At 45.5% G+C, this 17,635-nt stretch overlaps 1 protein-coding gene across 11 annotated transcripts in view; it reads left to right on the forward strand.

The window, feature by feature from the left end:
* sema4d (sema domain, immunoglobulin domain (Ig), transmembrane domain (TM) and short cytoplasmic domain, (semaphorin) 4D) overlaps nt 1-17,635 on the forward strand; it is a 39,959-nt gene that overhangs the window by 18,096 nt on the left and 4,228 nt on the right. For 8 of the 11 annotated variants that reach the window (XM_042709470.1, XM_031578118.1, XM_012840321.2 and 5 more), the window contains 14 exons: nt 7,982-8,115; nt 9,135-9,280; nt 9,407-9,469; nt 9,591-9,689; nt 9,788-9,881; nt 10,028-10,144; nt 10,266-10,417; nt 10,720-10,895; nt 11,101-11,257; nt 12,317-12,539; nt 12,655-12,770; nt 13,392-13,567; nt 13,765-13,811; nt 14,206-15,833. In XM_042709470.1, the coding sequence (XP_042565404.1) occupies nt 7,982-8,115; nt 9,135-9,280; nt 9,407-9,469; nt 9,591-9,689; nt 9,788-9,881; nt 10,028-10,144; nt 10,266-10,417; nt 10,720-10,895; nt 11,101-11,257; nt 12,317-12,539; nt 12,655-12,770; nt 13,392-13,567; nt 13,765-13,811; nt 14,206-15,188 (2,683 nt within the window). In that variant the 3' untranslated portion in view covers nt 15,189-15,833. Of the gene's footprint in view, nt 1-7,981; nt 8,116-9,134; nt 9,281-9,406; nt 9,470-9,590; nt 9,690-9,787; nt 9,882-10,027; nt 10,145-10,265; nt 10,418-10,719; nt 10,896-11,100; nt 11,258-12,316; nt 12,540-12,654; nt 12,771-13,391; nt 13,568-13,764; nt 13,812-14,205; nt 15,834-16,692; nt 16,915-17,635 lie in introns of those variants that run through there. The other 3 variants (XM_031578120.2, XM_031578119.2, XM_031578126.2) reach the window with 2 other exon arrangements.

The following is a 17,635-nucleotide window of genomic DNA, read 5'->3' on the forward strand; positions in this document are numbered from 1 at the left end:
GGATTAGACGGGTTAGTTGGCCTGACCCTGTGAGACAAAAATAGTGTGGGAACTGTGCGGTCCTTTAGTTACTACACTGGCGTACAGAAACACCACTGGCATGGCAAGGCAATCAGACAAGGCTCGCCATTGTTTGAGTGTAGCCGTCTTAAAAGGCACCTTTCGTGAGCTGTGCACGATGCAGCGATGTAGCATCAGTGCTTGTCTTGTACGGTTTCATCCCTGATAGGCAGGGAGAATCGATGGAATGCTTTGGCTCTATGGCATTCCCCTGTTCAAACTGAAGGTTTTGGTCTCTCCTGTGCCAAGTGCCAAGGTCAGGGGGCCAGGCTGGAAACGTCTGGACTGGCCATGAACTCACAGAGGAACCCCAAAGAGAGCTTTGTTTCCACCCATCTAAATCAGACCATGAAATCCGTGCCATGCTGAAAATAGTCAGTGGCAACAGTGGGGAGCTCTGTTAAGTGCCCGTTTCCATAGTTTAAGAAAGTGAGTGCTTGCCATGGGTTTTAGGAGTTGTATTAAAGGCTGGTTAGTACAGGGCGAATGATGCAAGGGTGGGGGACACCTGGGTGTTGGATGGCTCTCAAAGCAGGTCTTAACTGCTGCCGTTATGTAGGAGGGCTTTCACAGTAAATATATCACCCAGTTCTTTTCATCAGTTTACCAGCATGCACTATACCAGTGAAGACTGACCGGGAAGGCCTTCCCAGTAGACCCTGTTTCCTTCTAGTCTTTCTGCCCAACACCTTTGAGGAATGGAATAGTATAACCTCATCATATAAATTGTTTAAAGCGTGGATGTGCCTATGGCAGCTCAAAACCAACTCCCTCAAGGGAATTAGCAGGGGATTCTCAATGGCTATTAACTAGACAGCCCATTAAACAGGATCTCTCCCTGGGCGTAACTTTTAACTTTTATTTATACACCACGAGCTGGAGAGAGAGGAGGGGGGGAGACCGTTGTAATGGAGGCCGACAGGTTACACTCACACAGTAAAGTGCTGCTGCAAGGCAGATATGGTGGCCCAGACGGAAGTGGGACAGTGAGTGGTGAGCGCTTGGTAAGTGATCCCACCCCACCAGAGTTAAACCGGATCGCCCTCCTGAGGGTTGGTCTGCGCCCACCTCGGTCACCCTGGCACCTGCGCAAACCCATCAGCAGGAAGGGCACTGGAGCAGCCCACAGAGGGCCATTGGTCTGTCATGGCACCCAAAATAGCCAGGCAAGTAGTATTCACCAGAGCTTAATGCCCAGGATCATATTTACCTCAAGAAACAAGACCTTGGTTAACGGAAAAGGTCCTGGCTCTTGAGCTGTTCAGGCCTGTGACAAGGCCCCAGGATTGCACAACAACTCTGCGAATGTTTTTCACCCTTTTTTTATTTACAGTTTCCACACCACAGAGAGCTTGCATCTGTTAATGGTTCATTTCTTTCCCTCACTGTAAAGCTATTAGCAGCAGGGGTCTCTAGGAAGTGTGCCTGTTCCTGCCACCTCTGGCCTGTAATTTGCTTGTGGTGTTTTGTGGGGACGTCCCTCTGTGGTGTAATGAGATTTGGACAAAGTGCAGGTGCACTGGTGCAAACACGGTCGTCTCCGAGAGAAGCATTAGAGGGAGAAAATCCTGCTTTGGCGCCAACTTGGGAATGTCGCTGCTCTCCTCAGTCCTTCCGACTCCCAGATCCCTTAAAGTCCTCGTTTCGCTCACTGTGCAGATGCAGAAAGGCCATATTTTTGTGACTGAAGTTACTTTGGTCTCCTGGTGAGATGAGTGGCAGGACCAACTGTTATGACTTGTAAACTGATCCCTCATGTCTATTGTTTTTACCAGGAGCTCAGCTGCCTCCGTGCCCTGGCTTCTTCCCCCTTTGGGAATAGACAGTATCCTTCTCCGTGCGCTTTGTGGGGGTGACAGTCTTGAGCACCCCCTGCACAAATGAGGCATGGAGAATGTCAAGGCCGGGAGCTGAAGGATAGTGGTTGGAGAAGGTTTCTGAATGTCTGTTGGTGGCATGTCATGGTCACCTGTGTGTGTGTGTGTGTGTGTGTGTGTGTGTGTGTGTGTGTGTGTGTGTGTGTGTGTGTGTGTGTGTGTGTGTGTGTGTGTGTGTGTGTGTGTGTGTGTGTGTGTGTGTGTGTGTGTGTGTGTGTGTGTGTGTGTGTGTGTGTGTGTGTGTGTGTGTGTGTGTGTGTGTGTGTACTTCTATAAGCGAATGGCATTGACTTGTGCTAAGGTAAGGATGGCCTCACCATAAATAAGATGGGCTAAATGAAGGGTCTTCCTTGTGCTGTCTGTCAAGCGCGGCGTGTGTTTGTTTCCGATGACCTCTGACTAAGAGTGGCCACTATGCTTCCTGCACTAGCAGATGTTAATGTGATGGTGCTCTAAACCTCATCCTTACATTTTAGGCTACAGAAAGACACACACACACACACACACACACACACACACACACACACACACGGTCATTCCATTTTGACTGTGCTGCTGCAGAAGGCAGCCTCCCCAGAAGGAGTCCTGTTTGGGGCTGCACCTCTCCACAACTCTGTTTGTTTATGGTCTTTTTTTTTCCTTTTTCAACCGTGCTCTCCTCATGTGATCCACGAAGGGTGTGTTTTGAAAGGCTCTCAATCACAGGCTAAATATACATTTTAACAAGAGCTGACCTCTCATTTCCCTTTAGTGTGGTCACTTTATGGTGAGCTGCGAGCTCAGCATCCATCCGGAGAGTAGTAATTATATGTGAGGGCATACATTTTGTGTTGGTTGTATGGTGACGACCTTGCCCAGTTCTCTCCAACTCCCTTGGGTTTTATTACTCCCTAAATCCAGCCAGCCAGGTCGAAGACTTTTGGAGTGTTTTTCTGCAATTTGACAAGAGATATATTGTTCTTTGGCTGAATATCAAAGCATCCAACTACGAATTATGACCCCGGCCATTTCCTTTTATTGTCAATCTCTGGTCTTTTATTTGCGAATGGAAAGATAGCAACTGTTTGTGGGATTCATTTCTTTGTCTGATGTATTGGTTGAAAAAACATTTGTTTATATATGCATTATGTCAGAGGATTGATTTGAATAGCTGTCATGGACATTCTCAGAACAGGGACTCTCCATCTAACATTCAGTCATGCTATTTAGTCAGTTTGGAGGATTACCGTTTGAAGTCTGGAAAACTCTTTGCTTATGTATGGGCAATTATGGATGATTTCTGAATCTTTACTTTCTGTAGAATGAAAGAAATTCCTTTGTTTTTGTGACTGTTAAGAATATGATGTCATGTCGAGAACTTCATTTCTACTGCCAAAGCCAAAAACCCAGTATACTCCCATTATTTATAGTGCATCAGACATCTGTCATCAAGGCCAAAAGCTGTGGCTGCAGTATTGTGTTTCAGAGCAGCTTGACATGGCCGAAGAGATACCACATGACCGTTCTACTCTCACTGCTTACACAAAGATACCCAACACTACAAGGAGAGAAAAAAACACTCTTTTTTTCAAAATGGTAGGATGAGGATGACATTTGTCAGAACGGTCATAGATTCACCCAGAGGCATCTGAGGCTGGGTAAACAGCAGTCGATTTGCAATCAGGTTTATTGATCACAGGGCAGTGTGCAAACACACAGTGAGATATTCTATACCCTCCATGGTCTAACAAAATTTCTCTGAGCTTTTAAACTAGTGAATTTCTCTTGTCAATATGCTCTGGATCGGCTGGGACTTGTGCATGAATGGGGCCTGAAGGATGGGCACACTCAACCTTTTCAGCAATGAGACACTGCTCACATTGACCCATTTGGAGGGGGTGGGGTGGGAGGAGGGGGCGCTGAAGGAGCTGCCAGAGCATAGCAGCAGGGGCCAAGGCTGACAGGATGGACAGGATGGCACTGAGGGAGGGGGGCGTTCCCCCATATTGATGCCTGACCACAGAGTTAGAGCAGTGACGTGCCAAGCATTTCACTCTTTTGTGTCTGGGCAGGTGTTGAGCTGGAGTTGTGGAGGCCAGTGCACAGATGCGTTTAGAAAGGAGCAGACAGTTTTGGATGGTGTTTTAGATGGTCTATGACCTTTGCGTGTAGTGTAAAAAAAAAAACATGAATTAGAATTAAGAATATTGATTTAATATTTGTTCTGTATAACATTAGTCAGCAAACGTAAAGAATGATATATGAGACTGTATGTCTGTATTTGGCTTATTTGGCTTATTTTTTAATATTCTGTCTAGTTGGCTGAGCCTTTTATGCTCTATAAATCAGTCCTTTGGGGCCTGGGATCACTGGAGATTTTTTGGCTTGGCGTTGGCCTAATCTAGCCTGGCATGTGAATTGGCAGCTTGGCGAGTGGAGGAAGTGGATGGCCCTCTGTGGTGTTTCTCAGCTCCATTGTTTATTTACTGTAGAAAGTGCACAGAGAGAATAGAGATTACTCTTGTCCCCATGGAAACAAAAAGTCCTTTGTATCTTTGACCTCCTTTTTGCGGGTCTTGTTATAAATACGTTATTTGCCAGTGTTACTTTTGGTCTTTGGAGCTGCGGTCTAGCCGCCTGGTGTGTGCAAATTGTAGTAGCTGACCCACTTGTTACTCACACAAATGCTTCCGAGGTCACACTCGTACATCAGCAAAATAGTGGCTCTTTTGTCTGAGGAGTTTTTGCAGCTGAGTTTAGCCTGGTCACAGCTCCAAAAAGTTACTTCTCTGGAAGGACTTGCACATCACTATGGCATGAGTGAGTCAGTCTGGGCAGGAAGTGTCTGACAGTGCTTGTGTGTGAGGTGGCACTGGCCCTCCCCTAGGCAACACTTTATTTGTCATATCCAATCAATATCTTATTTGTTTAAAGGCACTGCTAGCAACCGATTTCCTGTAATTGCTCATTAATCAGGCTGTAGAGGAAGAGAAATTGGTAGATCCCGTTCTATTTACCATGTTTTTATCTCCTAATGCCAATTGTTATCCATTTTTTTTTCTTCAGGATACAGAATTTCTCATATTTTTAATTGTTACTTTTCTGAAAGTATGAGTTGCCATGGCAATTATGTGGGTGACGAGAAGTCTGGTATTAAACATATTTTCATATAATCACATTAACAGACTGCACTATAAAGTGAAGTGCTACTTGGTTTCAGTGGAATATTGCAACCACAGCTTTAGATGCTACTGTGTGATGAAGTGAACTGAATGAAGTGGAAAAACACACAAAGTTATGGAAGTAGCTGCTAAGAAAATACCCCACCAGTTGCAGTCATCTAAGTTATGACTTTGTGGTTCTAGCAATCAAACTGTCATAGATGACGAACTGACAATTAATAGTAGTGTACTGCTGTGGATGAGCTTAAATGTCCTTGTCCTGGATAAGTTCACGGTAGAACTGTATTGCCATTACTTCATGATCAAATTCTGGAAGCCCTTATTGGTTATGCAGTAGCTGATCCGCCTGGCCAGTTCTGAAGCTTTGCTCTGGGTGCATCTGTGCCGTCTCTTTCCCCCAAGGTGGATTTTCTCCAAAGCGGATGTCACTGAAAAACTCATGTATGCTTGATATTGACCTTTTGATGTTGCTGAGGCTTTGGGGCATCCAGTTGAATTCAGTCAATAAATGAGCAATATCCGTCATGCTGGCTCAGTGTCCTTATAAAGTCATTGCAAATGCTTCATAGGTCTGTCATTTTTGTAGTTTATTTTCTGTCTTTTTGTAGTTTTTGCAGGCCTGCTGCAACTTGGCTGTACAACCTGCTCTTTCATTCTCCCCTCCTTTCCTCTAGACTAGATATGGTAAAAGAATAAGGAGTTGTGGTGTTAAATATCTACTAACCCTAGGTTTGACGCAAGGTCACCGAGAGGCTTTACCGAATACTACTGAGCTTTGTCAATCATTGAAGCATGACATCTTCAATGGAGTTAAAAGCTCCAGATACATTTCCCCCGCCTGGATACCAGATACCTGGAAAAGCGCTGTGTTCTTGGAATGCTTTTTTCATTGAAGTTAAATAAGGGTACACTTCCTCACTAGGAGTTTTTTTTTTCTTCTTCTTCTTCTTCTTTTTTCCTTTTTTTCTTCTTCAGAATTTCCATGCCATGGTGGTCAATAACACCATAGAGTGTTGTCTACGACCAGTGCAAATAGCTACCTGCTATCAGAGTGCAGTTATTGAACACCTGTTATCAGATGGCAGCGTGAAGGGAATCTGATGATTGCAGACCTTTATGTAACCTTCCCTGACCCTCGTCCATCTTTCATGGAGTCAAACAGGCTCCCTCTCTGCTGTGGCGGAACTCCAAAGAACAGAACCAGCTTTACCTGTTCTGACGGAGGATCACTTTCCCCTCAGCATTCAACAAGCCTCACAAAAAAGTAAAAAAAATCAAACCAGCAGTAGCCATCTGGCTGCGACGGCTTACCTACTGTAACTCCAGCTCTAGTGGTGGACTCTGGCCAAAAGCACATCACCGCCAGGCACAGAGTCGGAGGACTACAGAGGACTCGCAGGACTGCAGCCGGCCCAGAGCTGCCCGTTAATGAGAAGGTCGAGCAATCTTCTGTGATCTCAGGTTAACCTCTGGACAACAAGAGACGAAACTGGAGAAGGCTAAAAGAAGACTTGGGGCATTGTTATCAGGCGCCTCCCATTTAAGTCTGCTTTCCACGTCATTTGATGTGAAACAAGAAAATGACTAGTAATCAAATTACTTTGGTTAATGGCTTAGTATTTCCTGCTTTCAATGAGAGGTGGGATTCTTTTTGTCCGAACGGTGTTCAATTTCAGGGAAGTAACACTAGTTGATTTTAATATCCACAAAATCATTATGTTGCTGACAAAAAGGTTCAAAATAATCTTCTTATACTGTACTTTTTATAAATGCTTTAAATTCAATTTTTGTGTGTGCCAAGGGACTGATTTACTCCTGAGCTTTCTGCTTTTTGACCCAATTTGGCAGGGGTTATGGGCAGATTAAATCCAATGGGACATTTGGGCAGGCTTTTGGAGAGGTTTGCGTGTGGATTTTGAAGATGATGTTCAACATGTGCCACATATGAGTGTGCTACCCATTAATGTTGTCGAGCTCCTTGTCAAACACCTGTAACAGAACTGCCATGAACACTTCAGCTTGTGCTGGCACAGTGTGAAGGCTCCAGTTGTATGAATCATTTCAGTATTATATCTCCCAATGTACCATGGATTAGTTGCCATTGTCTGCTGTGCTGGGTAACTAGTCAAGACAAACAAAAGCCAGAGAATCACTGGACAGTGAACGCTGTCAAGAGGCACTTTATCTTGGGTGTCATCTTTCGCTTCCATGGCTTTTTATTACACTAGCCAGCTCTGTCAAGGGAGGCTGTTAACCTCACTTATCAACTCTTACAGGAGGTCAGGGACGGCTGAATAGGTAGGGAGGTTTTTGAAAGTTTTAACCTCAGAATAGATCTAATTAAGTCAAATGGTCATGACTGTTTTAATATGACAGCCTTTAATAGTAGTTTTGTCTGTTTGTTTGTTTTTTGTGACCTGAAGGCATGGGACCTCTCTGGTACAGGGAAGTAGGTGCATGTTGTGATTACATAACTTGATAGTTCAGTCACGCAAACCTATGATTTTGATCTGCTTTGCATATGGTGTAAGTAGGGCAGTGAAAAGTTTTCCAAAAATACAGTTCTCATTTTGGAGAATGTTTGGTTTAAATGAAGTGCTTCAAAAAAGGAATATTTTTAAATCCTGGAGGGAAACCGTGAAGAATCTTAAAACATCATCTCTATTCTGCTTATTTTTTTGCCATTTCTCTCTTTGCCTGCTTCACGGAGAAACACGCACTGCTTACCAACAGAAGGAGGGAAGTGGGCTTTGTGGCTGAAGATGTCTAGCTATTTGCACGCTTCATCAGTTGCACGTCTTTATCGGTCTCGCTCTTGAGATCTGCGCATTTTGTTCTCTCTCTTCACAGACTAGATTCCAATTTGTTTGTCTTCCCTAACAGAGGTAACCTCACTCTGCCAAAGATCCCGGAAACTAATATGGCCTTCAGTGTTCTGGGAGTGTTTCTTGGACTGCTCCTCGAGGTCTCCACACACGGCCCTTCCAGTGGTCCCAGGACATCTTGGAAACATGAAGGTAGAAAACAACTCGCATGAAAGCATTTTATGTTACTCATTCGCTGTCCTTGTAAGGTTGGCCTTATCTTAAGGCTAATTCTGTGTCATTAACACGATCTGCTGCATGGAATATGTAAATATGCTATCAAAGTCGGTGTCACCTCAGAGACTTGCAAAATAGAAGGCAGTCATTGAGACGGAGTGTTTGCTTTCATCGTGTGCACATGGCAGGGGGTGGGGGTTTCCAGGCGTGTGTGTGCGTGTTGGTGTTATGCCTGAGCGTGTGTGCGTGTTGGTATGCGTGTGTGTGCGTGTTGGTGTTATGCCTGAGCGTGTGTGTGTGCGTGTTGGTGTTATGCATGAGCGTGTGTGTCTGTGTGTGTGTTTGCGTGTCTGTGTGTGTGCGTGTTGGTGTTATGCATGAGTGTGTGTGTGTGTGTGTGCGTGTTGGTGTTATGCGTGTGTGTGTGTGCGTGTTATGCATGAGTGTGTGCGTGTCTGTGTGTGTGTGCGTGTTGGTGTTATGCATGAGTGTGTGTGTGTGTGTGTGTGTGCGTGTTGGTGTTATGCGTGTGTGTGTGTGTGTGCGTGTTATGCATGAGTGTGTGTGTGTGTGTGTGTGTGTGTGCGTGTTGGTGTTATGCATGAGTGTGTGCGTGTTATGCCTGAGCGTTAGGCACAAGCAACCTGAGTCGCCTCTGCAGAGTGAGACGGATGCTGCCAGACATAGCGTAACGCAAAGTGTTGCCAAGTTCAGCGTAAATCATCTCTCACTTGTGCTCTCCTGCCTTCTCTCTCTCTCTCTCTCTCTCTCACACACACATCAGGAAGTCCACTTACACTTTCATAAACAAGAAAATTCTTAACCAGATTTGATTCATTTTTGTTCTCCTGGAAAGAACAGAACAATGCAGACCTAGGGCGAGAAACCCTAACTGAATGGGCTGATTAACCTCCACTTAGGATCTGGAAATGGTCATAAAGTCTGTCTGAGTTGGTTCATTGGTCTGATGAAAATGTGTTTGCTTTTATGTACAGATGTGAATTTGGTGGAGTTCTCTGAGCCCGGCGTCTTTAACTACTCAACGCTGCTCCTGAGTGAGGAGAGGCATGTGCTGTATGTGGGTGCGAGGGAGGCCATCTTCGAGCTCAGCATGAAGGATGTGTCTGTGAGGAAAAACAAGGTACAACGCATGCATATATGGAAGCCAAATGCTTCACTGGGATCACTCAGGTTTTTTTTTACTTGAGTTACCCACTGTCCTCTTAAATCAAATGATACTTAAACACTCCTTTTTCTTTCCACACAGGTCATCTGGAAAGTTCCAGAAACACACATGGAAAAATGCATTGCAAAAGGAAAGTCAAAAGAGGTATGTTTGGAATGTCAGTTAAATTCACTATCAGTATTCTTCTATCTATGAAGTCTTCCATGAGCATTTGAGCGTGTCAGACGAGTTATCATGCGTTTCCGTGTCTGTTTGTGTCTCACAGACAGAATGTCTGAACTACATTCGGGTTTTACAAGTCCTCAACAAAGACAGTCTGTACGTCTGTGGGACGCATGCCTTCCAGCCCCAGTGTGACCACCTGGTATGTCAACCATGATTCTCTACAGATTTCCCTCCATTTAACTTTTGTTTTTTTATACTGTGTGACCACAACTGATATTTTGTTGACTTTTTTTCCAGACTTTAAAAGATTTCAAGCTTCAGGAGAAGCAGGAGGATGGGAGGGGGAAGTGCTCCTTCGATCCTGCACAGAGTTTTACCACCGTCATGGTTGGTGAGTTGACCCAGTATCCTCGTGGCCTCGGAGCCCATGGGAAAAGACATTATTGTTTCTCTCCGTACACTACAGAGTAGAAACTCCTGTCTTGGCTGTGAAAGTCTATTGAGTGTGTGTTAAAGACCAGATTTGTGCTCCTCCAGATGGAGACCTGTACTCAGGAACGGCCTATAACTTCCTGGGGAGCGAACCCATCATTTCCAGATACTCCCTGTCCCAGAGTCTGTTACGCACAGAGTACTCCACATCTTGGCTTAATGGTAATCACTATCGTCATTTAAAATCCAATAACATTTTTGCCACATGATTTTTGTGTGACAATCTTAATTACAGATTTCAAATCCATTCCAAGCACTTAACCCCTTCATCTTGTGTTTTCAGAGCCCAGCTTTGTGTTTGCTGATGTCATCAGAGAGGGCAAAAACAGTGCTGATGATGAAGACGATAAGATCTACTACTTCTTCACAGAGGTGTCTGTGGAATATGAGTTCTATGGCAAGCTGCTGATCCCCAGGATCGCACGCGTCTGCAAGGTGAGCACGTCATCTGGCACCAGAGTGCGTTCTTGGACGCCAGTCTGTCTAAACACAGTGGAACAGTTAATCAGGGGTTAGGCCACCTCATACAATGGAGGGTTGAAGCTGGTTTCACTTCATCATTCTAGCAGGTGGAGATCTTACTTCTGAGTCTCTGATCTAATTTGAGTGATGTCTGAAGGTTCCCTTAAAGTATTTATATTTAAGGTTTAAGCTTTACTGACACTCCGACACTTTGTGACACTATCAAAGGGCTCAATTCCACTCACCCTCAACCCTTGCCTTTTCCCTCTCCCCAGGGTGACTTAGGTGGCCAGAGGACGCTGCAGAAGAAGTGGACGTCCTTCCTGAAGGCCAAGTTGGTGTGCTCCATGCCTGAGCTCAACTTTGTCTTCAACGTGGTTCATGATGTGTTCATCCTAAAGACCCCAGACTGGAGGGAAACGGTCATCTATGGAGTTTTCACTTCTCAATGGTGGGTGTGTTGTGTGCTGGTGCAGTTTCTGTATGCCAGTGGGTTGTCTTGTGATTTTCAACCTCAATTTCCTCCTTTGTCTTATTTATCACATTTATCTTAAACTGCTGCTCTCACCATCTCTTAAATCGATGCTAACTGTCTATGTTAAATGTCTATGCTAAATATCTATACTAACTGACTTTTTCGGTTCTGTCTCTTTCAGGGGGAATGTTGGCTTGTCAGCCGTGTGTGCCTACAACATGTCATCTGTGGAGGAGGTGTTCTCAAAGGGGAAATATATGCAGAAAGCCACTGTGGAACAGTCCCACACAAAGTGGGTTCGATACAACGGCATCACCCCCAGTCCTCGTCCTGGAGCGGTGAGTCGAACTTCACTCATGCCAGCCCCCCTTAGATGGAGAGTAGTGGAGGGCCGTCAGCTTAGGCACCCAAACACTTTGTCAGGATGACTTCTAGAATAAACCTTTATATCCACACATGGAAAATATAATTATTTCAAACAAAAGCTCATGAAACTGAATAGAAGAATAAGCACTTTTGTTTACCTGTCCCTAAGCCTCCAGCCACACTTTAATAAATGATGCACATTCATGGACACCAAGCCATTCAAGGACACAGTGCATAATGTGTCATGGCAAGCAACTGTTCATCAGACATTTCAGTGTACATTCAAACATACACAGTGCTGAAGAATAGGTCTGCTTTTAAATAGGTTTACCACCACAATGCTGAATATAATCTAGCAACTGCTGTCATCTAGACTGATCAGCTGCAAATGGGGTCACAGGAACCGAAAGGCATGATAAGTCATGCAACAGCAACTTCAAAGGCTACCTTGTTTGTCTAGGAAACATGGTTATGTTATTGTTTTCTGGTAAGCAAGTGCAGGCAGGCTGATATGCATACCAGCATGTCACCAAAGAAGATACTGTATCAACCATGTTTTTCTTCTTTAAGCACTGCCTTACTCACCTCATGGAATCCTGTAGTCCCTCTCCTCCCTATGTTCCAGAGGTAGAAACGAGGCTGACTTAACTCAGACTAAGCCCTTTGAGCGCCCCGGCTAACTCTGGGGCCACAGTGGTTATGGTCAGTGTCAGTGTTGGTCAGGTTAGGTGTTGTTCCAGTATTTGGGGGATCTCTGGTGAGAGTAGGGGTGATAACCTTGGTGTTCAGTATGTCACTAACACAGCCAGTTGGCTTGTTCTCTCTCTGCTCATGTCCCCACATGACACCTAATGTGAGGTGAGCGTATGGGTGCACAGAGTGTGTGTGTGTGTGTGTGTCTGTCTGTGTGTCTGTGTGTGTGTGTGTGTGTGTGTGTGTGTGTGTGGTGAGCGTATGGGTTCACAGAGTGCACTACTGCATCCTCCTAGTAGGTATGTTGATCATCAAAGAAAGCTGCTCTCTTCCTGCAGTGCATCAACAACCACAACCGTCTGCAGAACATCAGCAACTCGCTGCATCTCCCAGATAAAACGCTCCAGTTCGTGAAGGACCACCCACTGCTGGAGGACCCAGTGCTGCCTATTGGCAACGGCCCCAGGCTCATCACCAAAGACGTCAACTACACGCAGATCGCAGTGGAGAGGGTCACTGCCCTTGACAACAATGTGTATGACGTCATCTTCACTGGGACAGGTGAGTCTGTCTGTCTGTCTGTCTGTCTGTCACAGCTGGGCGACTCTGAGGAGTTATTACATCAGTGTCCTGGTTACATTTCACATGACCACTGCCGTTTCCTTTTTTCGACCAGATAAAGGAGTCTTGCACAAATCTGTGGTTTACGAGGGAGAAGTCCACACGGTGGAGGAAATTCAGCTCCTCAAAAATGCTGAAGCCATTAAGACGTTGCTTCTGTCAACACAAGGGGTAAGGCACAGGCTTCAGAGCCAATAGAAAGAAAATGGTGCATGCCTAGATCAGCAACATCTGGTGAGCTTTGCATACATAAGCTTGCCACTTCTCCAGCGCCCAAAGAGAGCAGCTCATCTCTGCAATTACATTTGCTCCCCCCTTTATTTATTATTCATATAGTTATTAATTTAGCCATACTTCCCTTATCCCCCCCCAGATCATATTCAGTTTGGCTTACACCGCTGGTTTAGGATAACTGTCCCATGTAATATCAGCTGCATTTCTACTTAACTGGGAAGGAGAAACTTTCCGATGATGGAGACAGCGAGTCTGCACAATCAGACAACCACAAGTCATTCTTTCATTTTGCAGCCAATACCCACAAGTGTGTCTATTGTTTCTCATTGTGCCTCACAAGCATCAGATACCTGCTTGTGGTTCTTGTACACTGATATTCATCACCACAGAACCCAACGTTGAAACTGAATACCCTGCTGCCTGATGGATCTTTTAGGCCAGTGCTGCTGAGACTTGCGCTTCATGCGTTTCGCTATGCTGCCAGTGATTGACGGGCGTAATGACTTATGTAGTGGCATGTTATGTTAAATATCTCTATCCACATGTGTGCGTTACCAGGCCAGGTTTTTGTATGCTGGTTCGGACTCTGGTGTGGTGCAGTCGCCCACTGCCTTCTGTGAGAAGTACCCCACCTGTGGGGACTGCACCCTGGCCCGGGACCCCTACTGTGCCTGGGACCCCCAGACCTCCGCGTGTGTCAACATATTCCACAACCAGGATGTCACAGATCTCAGGTATGCATGGATCTGCTGTCCAACACCCACATAGATGTTAAGGGCTATGGAAATAAGTCCTTTGATTTTTGTAGTGACTATATAGTATACTGATTCACAATGTAACATAAAGCCTCAACATATTATTGTTATTTGACTAGACTAGACCTTTGTTTTTGTAAAACTCCTAATGCTTGTTTTCTGGTCTGTTTTTACAGTCGTTTGATCCAGAGCATGACTGGTGACGCTGACAGATGTCCCCCAGGTACATTAATGGAGTGCGGGGGTTGATAATGTCCAGCAATGAGCAGGAAAAGGCTGCTAATATGATAAGGATGTTGCATCTGCTCCACAAAGCCTGGAGAGTGCAGCCATCAATGTCGTGTGTGTTAGCATATCAGCAGGGTTCATCAGGGTGCTTTGAGTTATGGAGCCTCTGAATGGATTTGTGAGTAGAGGGAGCGCAGCAGATGTATTTGGTGATGCTTTCCGTCCTAACTAAAGCCTGGAAGGACCTCGCTGAAGCAATGAATGATTAGCGTGGCTAAAAATGGACATCATTCTTGCATTTTGCAGTGCAGACAGTTAAATAGTAGAATGGGAGGTGGGATTCACTAAGGAGCCTGTATTCACTTTAAATCAACTTTTCCACTTTGCAGCCAGGAGATCTGCACCCGAAGAGTACCAGGTCATGGTAGTGAAGCCAGGGAGTTCAGCGGAGCTGCCCTGCCCCCTGCTGTCCAACAAGGCAGTGGCACTGTGGAGAGTTAATGGTAGCGTCCTGACCGACGAGGCCTCCAAGTTCCACTTGCTGTCCGACACGGGGCTGCTGATCTACAGCGTGGGCCCTGAGGAGCAGGGCGTCTACGAGTGCTGGTCTGTGGAACGGGCGGCCGGCAAGGACTTCAGCAGCCTGGTGGCAGGATACAGACTTCGTTTGCCCGTGAAGCCGCGCTCACCTGGCCACCTCCCCCGCTCGTCGTCCTCCTCCGCAAGCACTTCTGCCACAGTCTCCTCCGGCGCTAAGCTGGCCAACGTGCCCACTGCACCTGCTGAAGGTAACGGTATCACCTCCGGCCCCCCTCCACTAACATCTGCCCTGCCCAGCTCCACCCAGCAAACCCCCTCATTAACCCCAGCGCTCAGCTCAAGCATCAGCCACACCGCTAGTGCCCTGCAGCCCATGCCCCCCTCCAGTAACGCGCCGAGCACCAAGACGCTGGACCCCTCGGCCGAGTATCTGCAGCACGACAACAGCAACGCCCTCCTCTTCCTCTTCCTGCTTTTCTTCCTGCTCTTCCTGGCTGCGCTGGCATACAACTGTTACATGCGGTACCTGCCAGCGCCATGCCTACGGCTACGTGCCGCCCTGCTGGGCACGCAGAAGAAGGCGCAGCCCGAGTACGTGGCCTGCGAGGCGGGACTCATGGAGACGACGGCCGAAAAGCCGGAGCTGACTGAGCAGCTGTTCCAGAACGGAGCTCAGTTGCGTGCCCTCCGTGACACCGGCTATGAAACGGAACCTGAATGTGGGAACTGCCAAATTCCCTCGCAGGGTTATGGTGATGAGAGCCCCCCGAAAGAGAGGCCCTTTGATGTGGACTGCGTGTCGCAGCCTATTGAGTATGCAGATGCAGACTAGCTGTACGGAGTGCACAGACATGTTGTGAGAGGGGAAAACCCAAAGCCCATGTCATTCCTCATGAAATTCAGGCAAAGAGTTCAGTTGTTGAGCAGTTAGTTGTCCCTCATTTCAAGCTCATTCACACACACAGTACGACTCAAGTTTAGTGATCAGAAATGTTCCACTAAATCATTTACACTTTCCCCCAAAACATCCTCCTTCCCTTTCCTCTTGAGCTTGATGCAATATGAAAAGTATTTTAAATTTTGTAATATAGAGCTTAGCTTTAAACTGAACAACCTGTGTAAAACCTTGTGCATCTCTCTGCAAGACAACTCAATTGAATTCCAAATTGGAAACATGGTTTACCAAATTGGTAAGTGAACTTGATGTTTTCCAAATTGGAGTATGGAGTACTTCTTCTGTGTTTGTACATCTTTAGAGGCTTCATTTGAAATCTAGGTTCAGTGTTTCTGTGTGTCAATAGCCTACATCAAATTGTGACCGATATGAATCAGTTTCCTCCAGACCGTGGTCCATCACATGTGGTAAACCTCAGGGATGTTTGATCAGACTTTGTTCTGGAACTTTACCATTGAATGCTTGGGCAGTTAGGGGATGGGGGGGCCAACTTGAGGCCAAACGCACTGCCCAGAGGGGGGGGGGGGGTCTGGGGGGGTCTGTCTGGGAGACGGATTGGACTCGTAAAGAGACATGGATGGGAGACTGCTGAAACCCAAACAGCTGAAGTGGTTCATAATATATTTCTGCAGGCTGCAAAAGTGGCATTCTGCGAGCTGCACTTTTCAGATGCCATGATGACTTCATCCTAACAGGCCTTTAACGGAGACTATGTTAATCCAGGTGGAGCTTGGGCAACATTTACAATCTCACCACCACAGACTAACAAATATAACAAACGATTGGTACCACACTTGACCAAAAATATGCTGAATTCCTTGATGGTTTTGCACTCATACAGAAAATCACTAAACCAAGGGACTCTTGTAATTTGTGTTTTTTAGTTTATTTTATGTTGTTTTCTTTTCATGAAGTATTTGCAGCTGTGGACCTCCTTTTTGAAACGTGAAGAGAAAAAGTGTATTCAGATCTGTTTTGTTAAGCAGGTGTGTATTCCCTATGGTGTCCTCAAATATGAGGCTTCTAGAATTAGTCAGGGGAAATCTTAGACAATGGCAGGTGAGAAAGAAGTCTTCTTACCAAACTTTTAAAGTACTATAATTCTATACAGATAGTGATGTTATTGAATTTGATTTGACTTGTAGGTTTCTGTGGTAAATTTATGTTTGACATTTTTATTTTCTCTTGAAGCCTTTTCAAAAGGCATAACATCACATGTTTTCCATCTGTGTATGATCTTTGGTATAGCTCTCAGCTGTTTCCTCAGTGCACTCATCTTCTCTTCCTCCCATTCCCTCCTTGACACACACATACTCACTCTTTCTCCTTTCCCTTTCTCTTTCCCTCCTGGCTGTCTTGCACTCTTCTGTCACCCTCACAGCCTCTGCTGTCCTTTTCCCTCCTGTTGACACCTCGTCCGTGTGCACCTCTGGAAGTAGTCCCTCTATCTCTCCTTCTTCCTCATCCCCTTCCTCCTCCTCCTCCTCCTCCTCCACCTCCGCTGCCCTGCAGGGTGTGGTGAGGCTGCTCCCGCCTATGCTGCGGGATCAGGCCTGGGGGGTCCACACTCACCAGGTTTTCCTGCTCTTCTGCCTAGCTGTGGGTGAGTGGCACCTTTGACCTCTGTCCTGTCACCCCTGCACTTCCCCTCGTTCATGTGTTGCATGCTCTCCACATCTCATAGCATCCCTCTCGGCCTGTCTCTCTTGTCTGAAAGATCCTTGCTCTGGGAGCTGACCACTTCCTATGTTACTTGTTCCTTTAATTATTCCTAACGCCACTAAAGTGGTAAAGGTACAATATAATATAAACTTGAACAGATTTTGAAATTCTTTAAGCTACAGAGTAATTTATTTTGTCCTGCAGTTTTATTGTGTGTTTTTCTTTAAACTGGATAAAGTTTCTCAGATTAAAATTTAGTATTTTTCCAAGATTATTTTTGTCCCACTAATGCCTGGCAAATCTGATTTCTTTTTTTTTTCACTGCAAATGTAAACAAACTACTTCTACTGATGATGAGCAGCTGTGTTAGGAAAAATGAATAATTTTTTTGTTTTACTTTTTTAATTTTTTTTTATGTGAAGCCTCTATGGAACAAAGGGTAATATCACTGTGTCAATTCTTTAGCTTCTCCATGCCTACGTATCCATTGTCTTCCTGAATAGTGTAAATATTTTGTACATATACATTTGATGTAAATACAGTCTTGCAGTTTTTGGTTACTGTTGACAGGGAGGCTAAATAAATGTTGACTTCAAATGGTTGGAAAACCCTTGTCCTTGTAATTTTGCCAGTCTGGAATGGGGGAATCACAAAGTGTGTGT

Source organism: Clupea harengus, chromosome 12 (assembly GCF_900700415.2).
Source record: "Clupea harengus chromosome 12, Ch_v2.0.2, whole genome shotgun sequence".
Lineage (NCBI taxonomy): Eukaryota > Metazoa > Chordata > Actinopteri > Clupeiformes > Clupeidae > Clupea > Clupea harengus.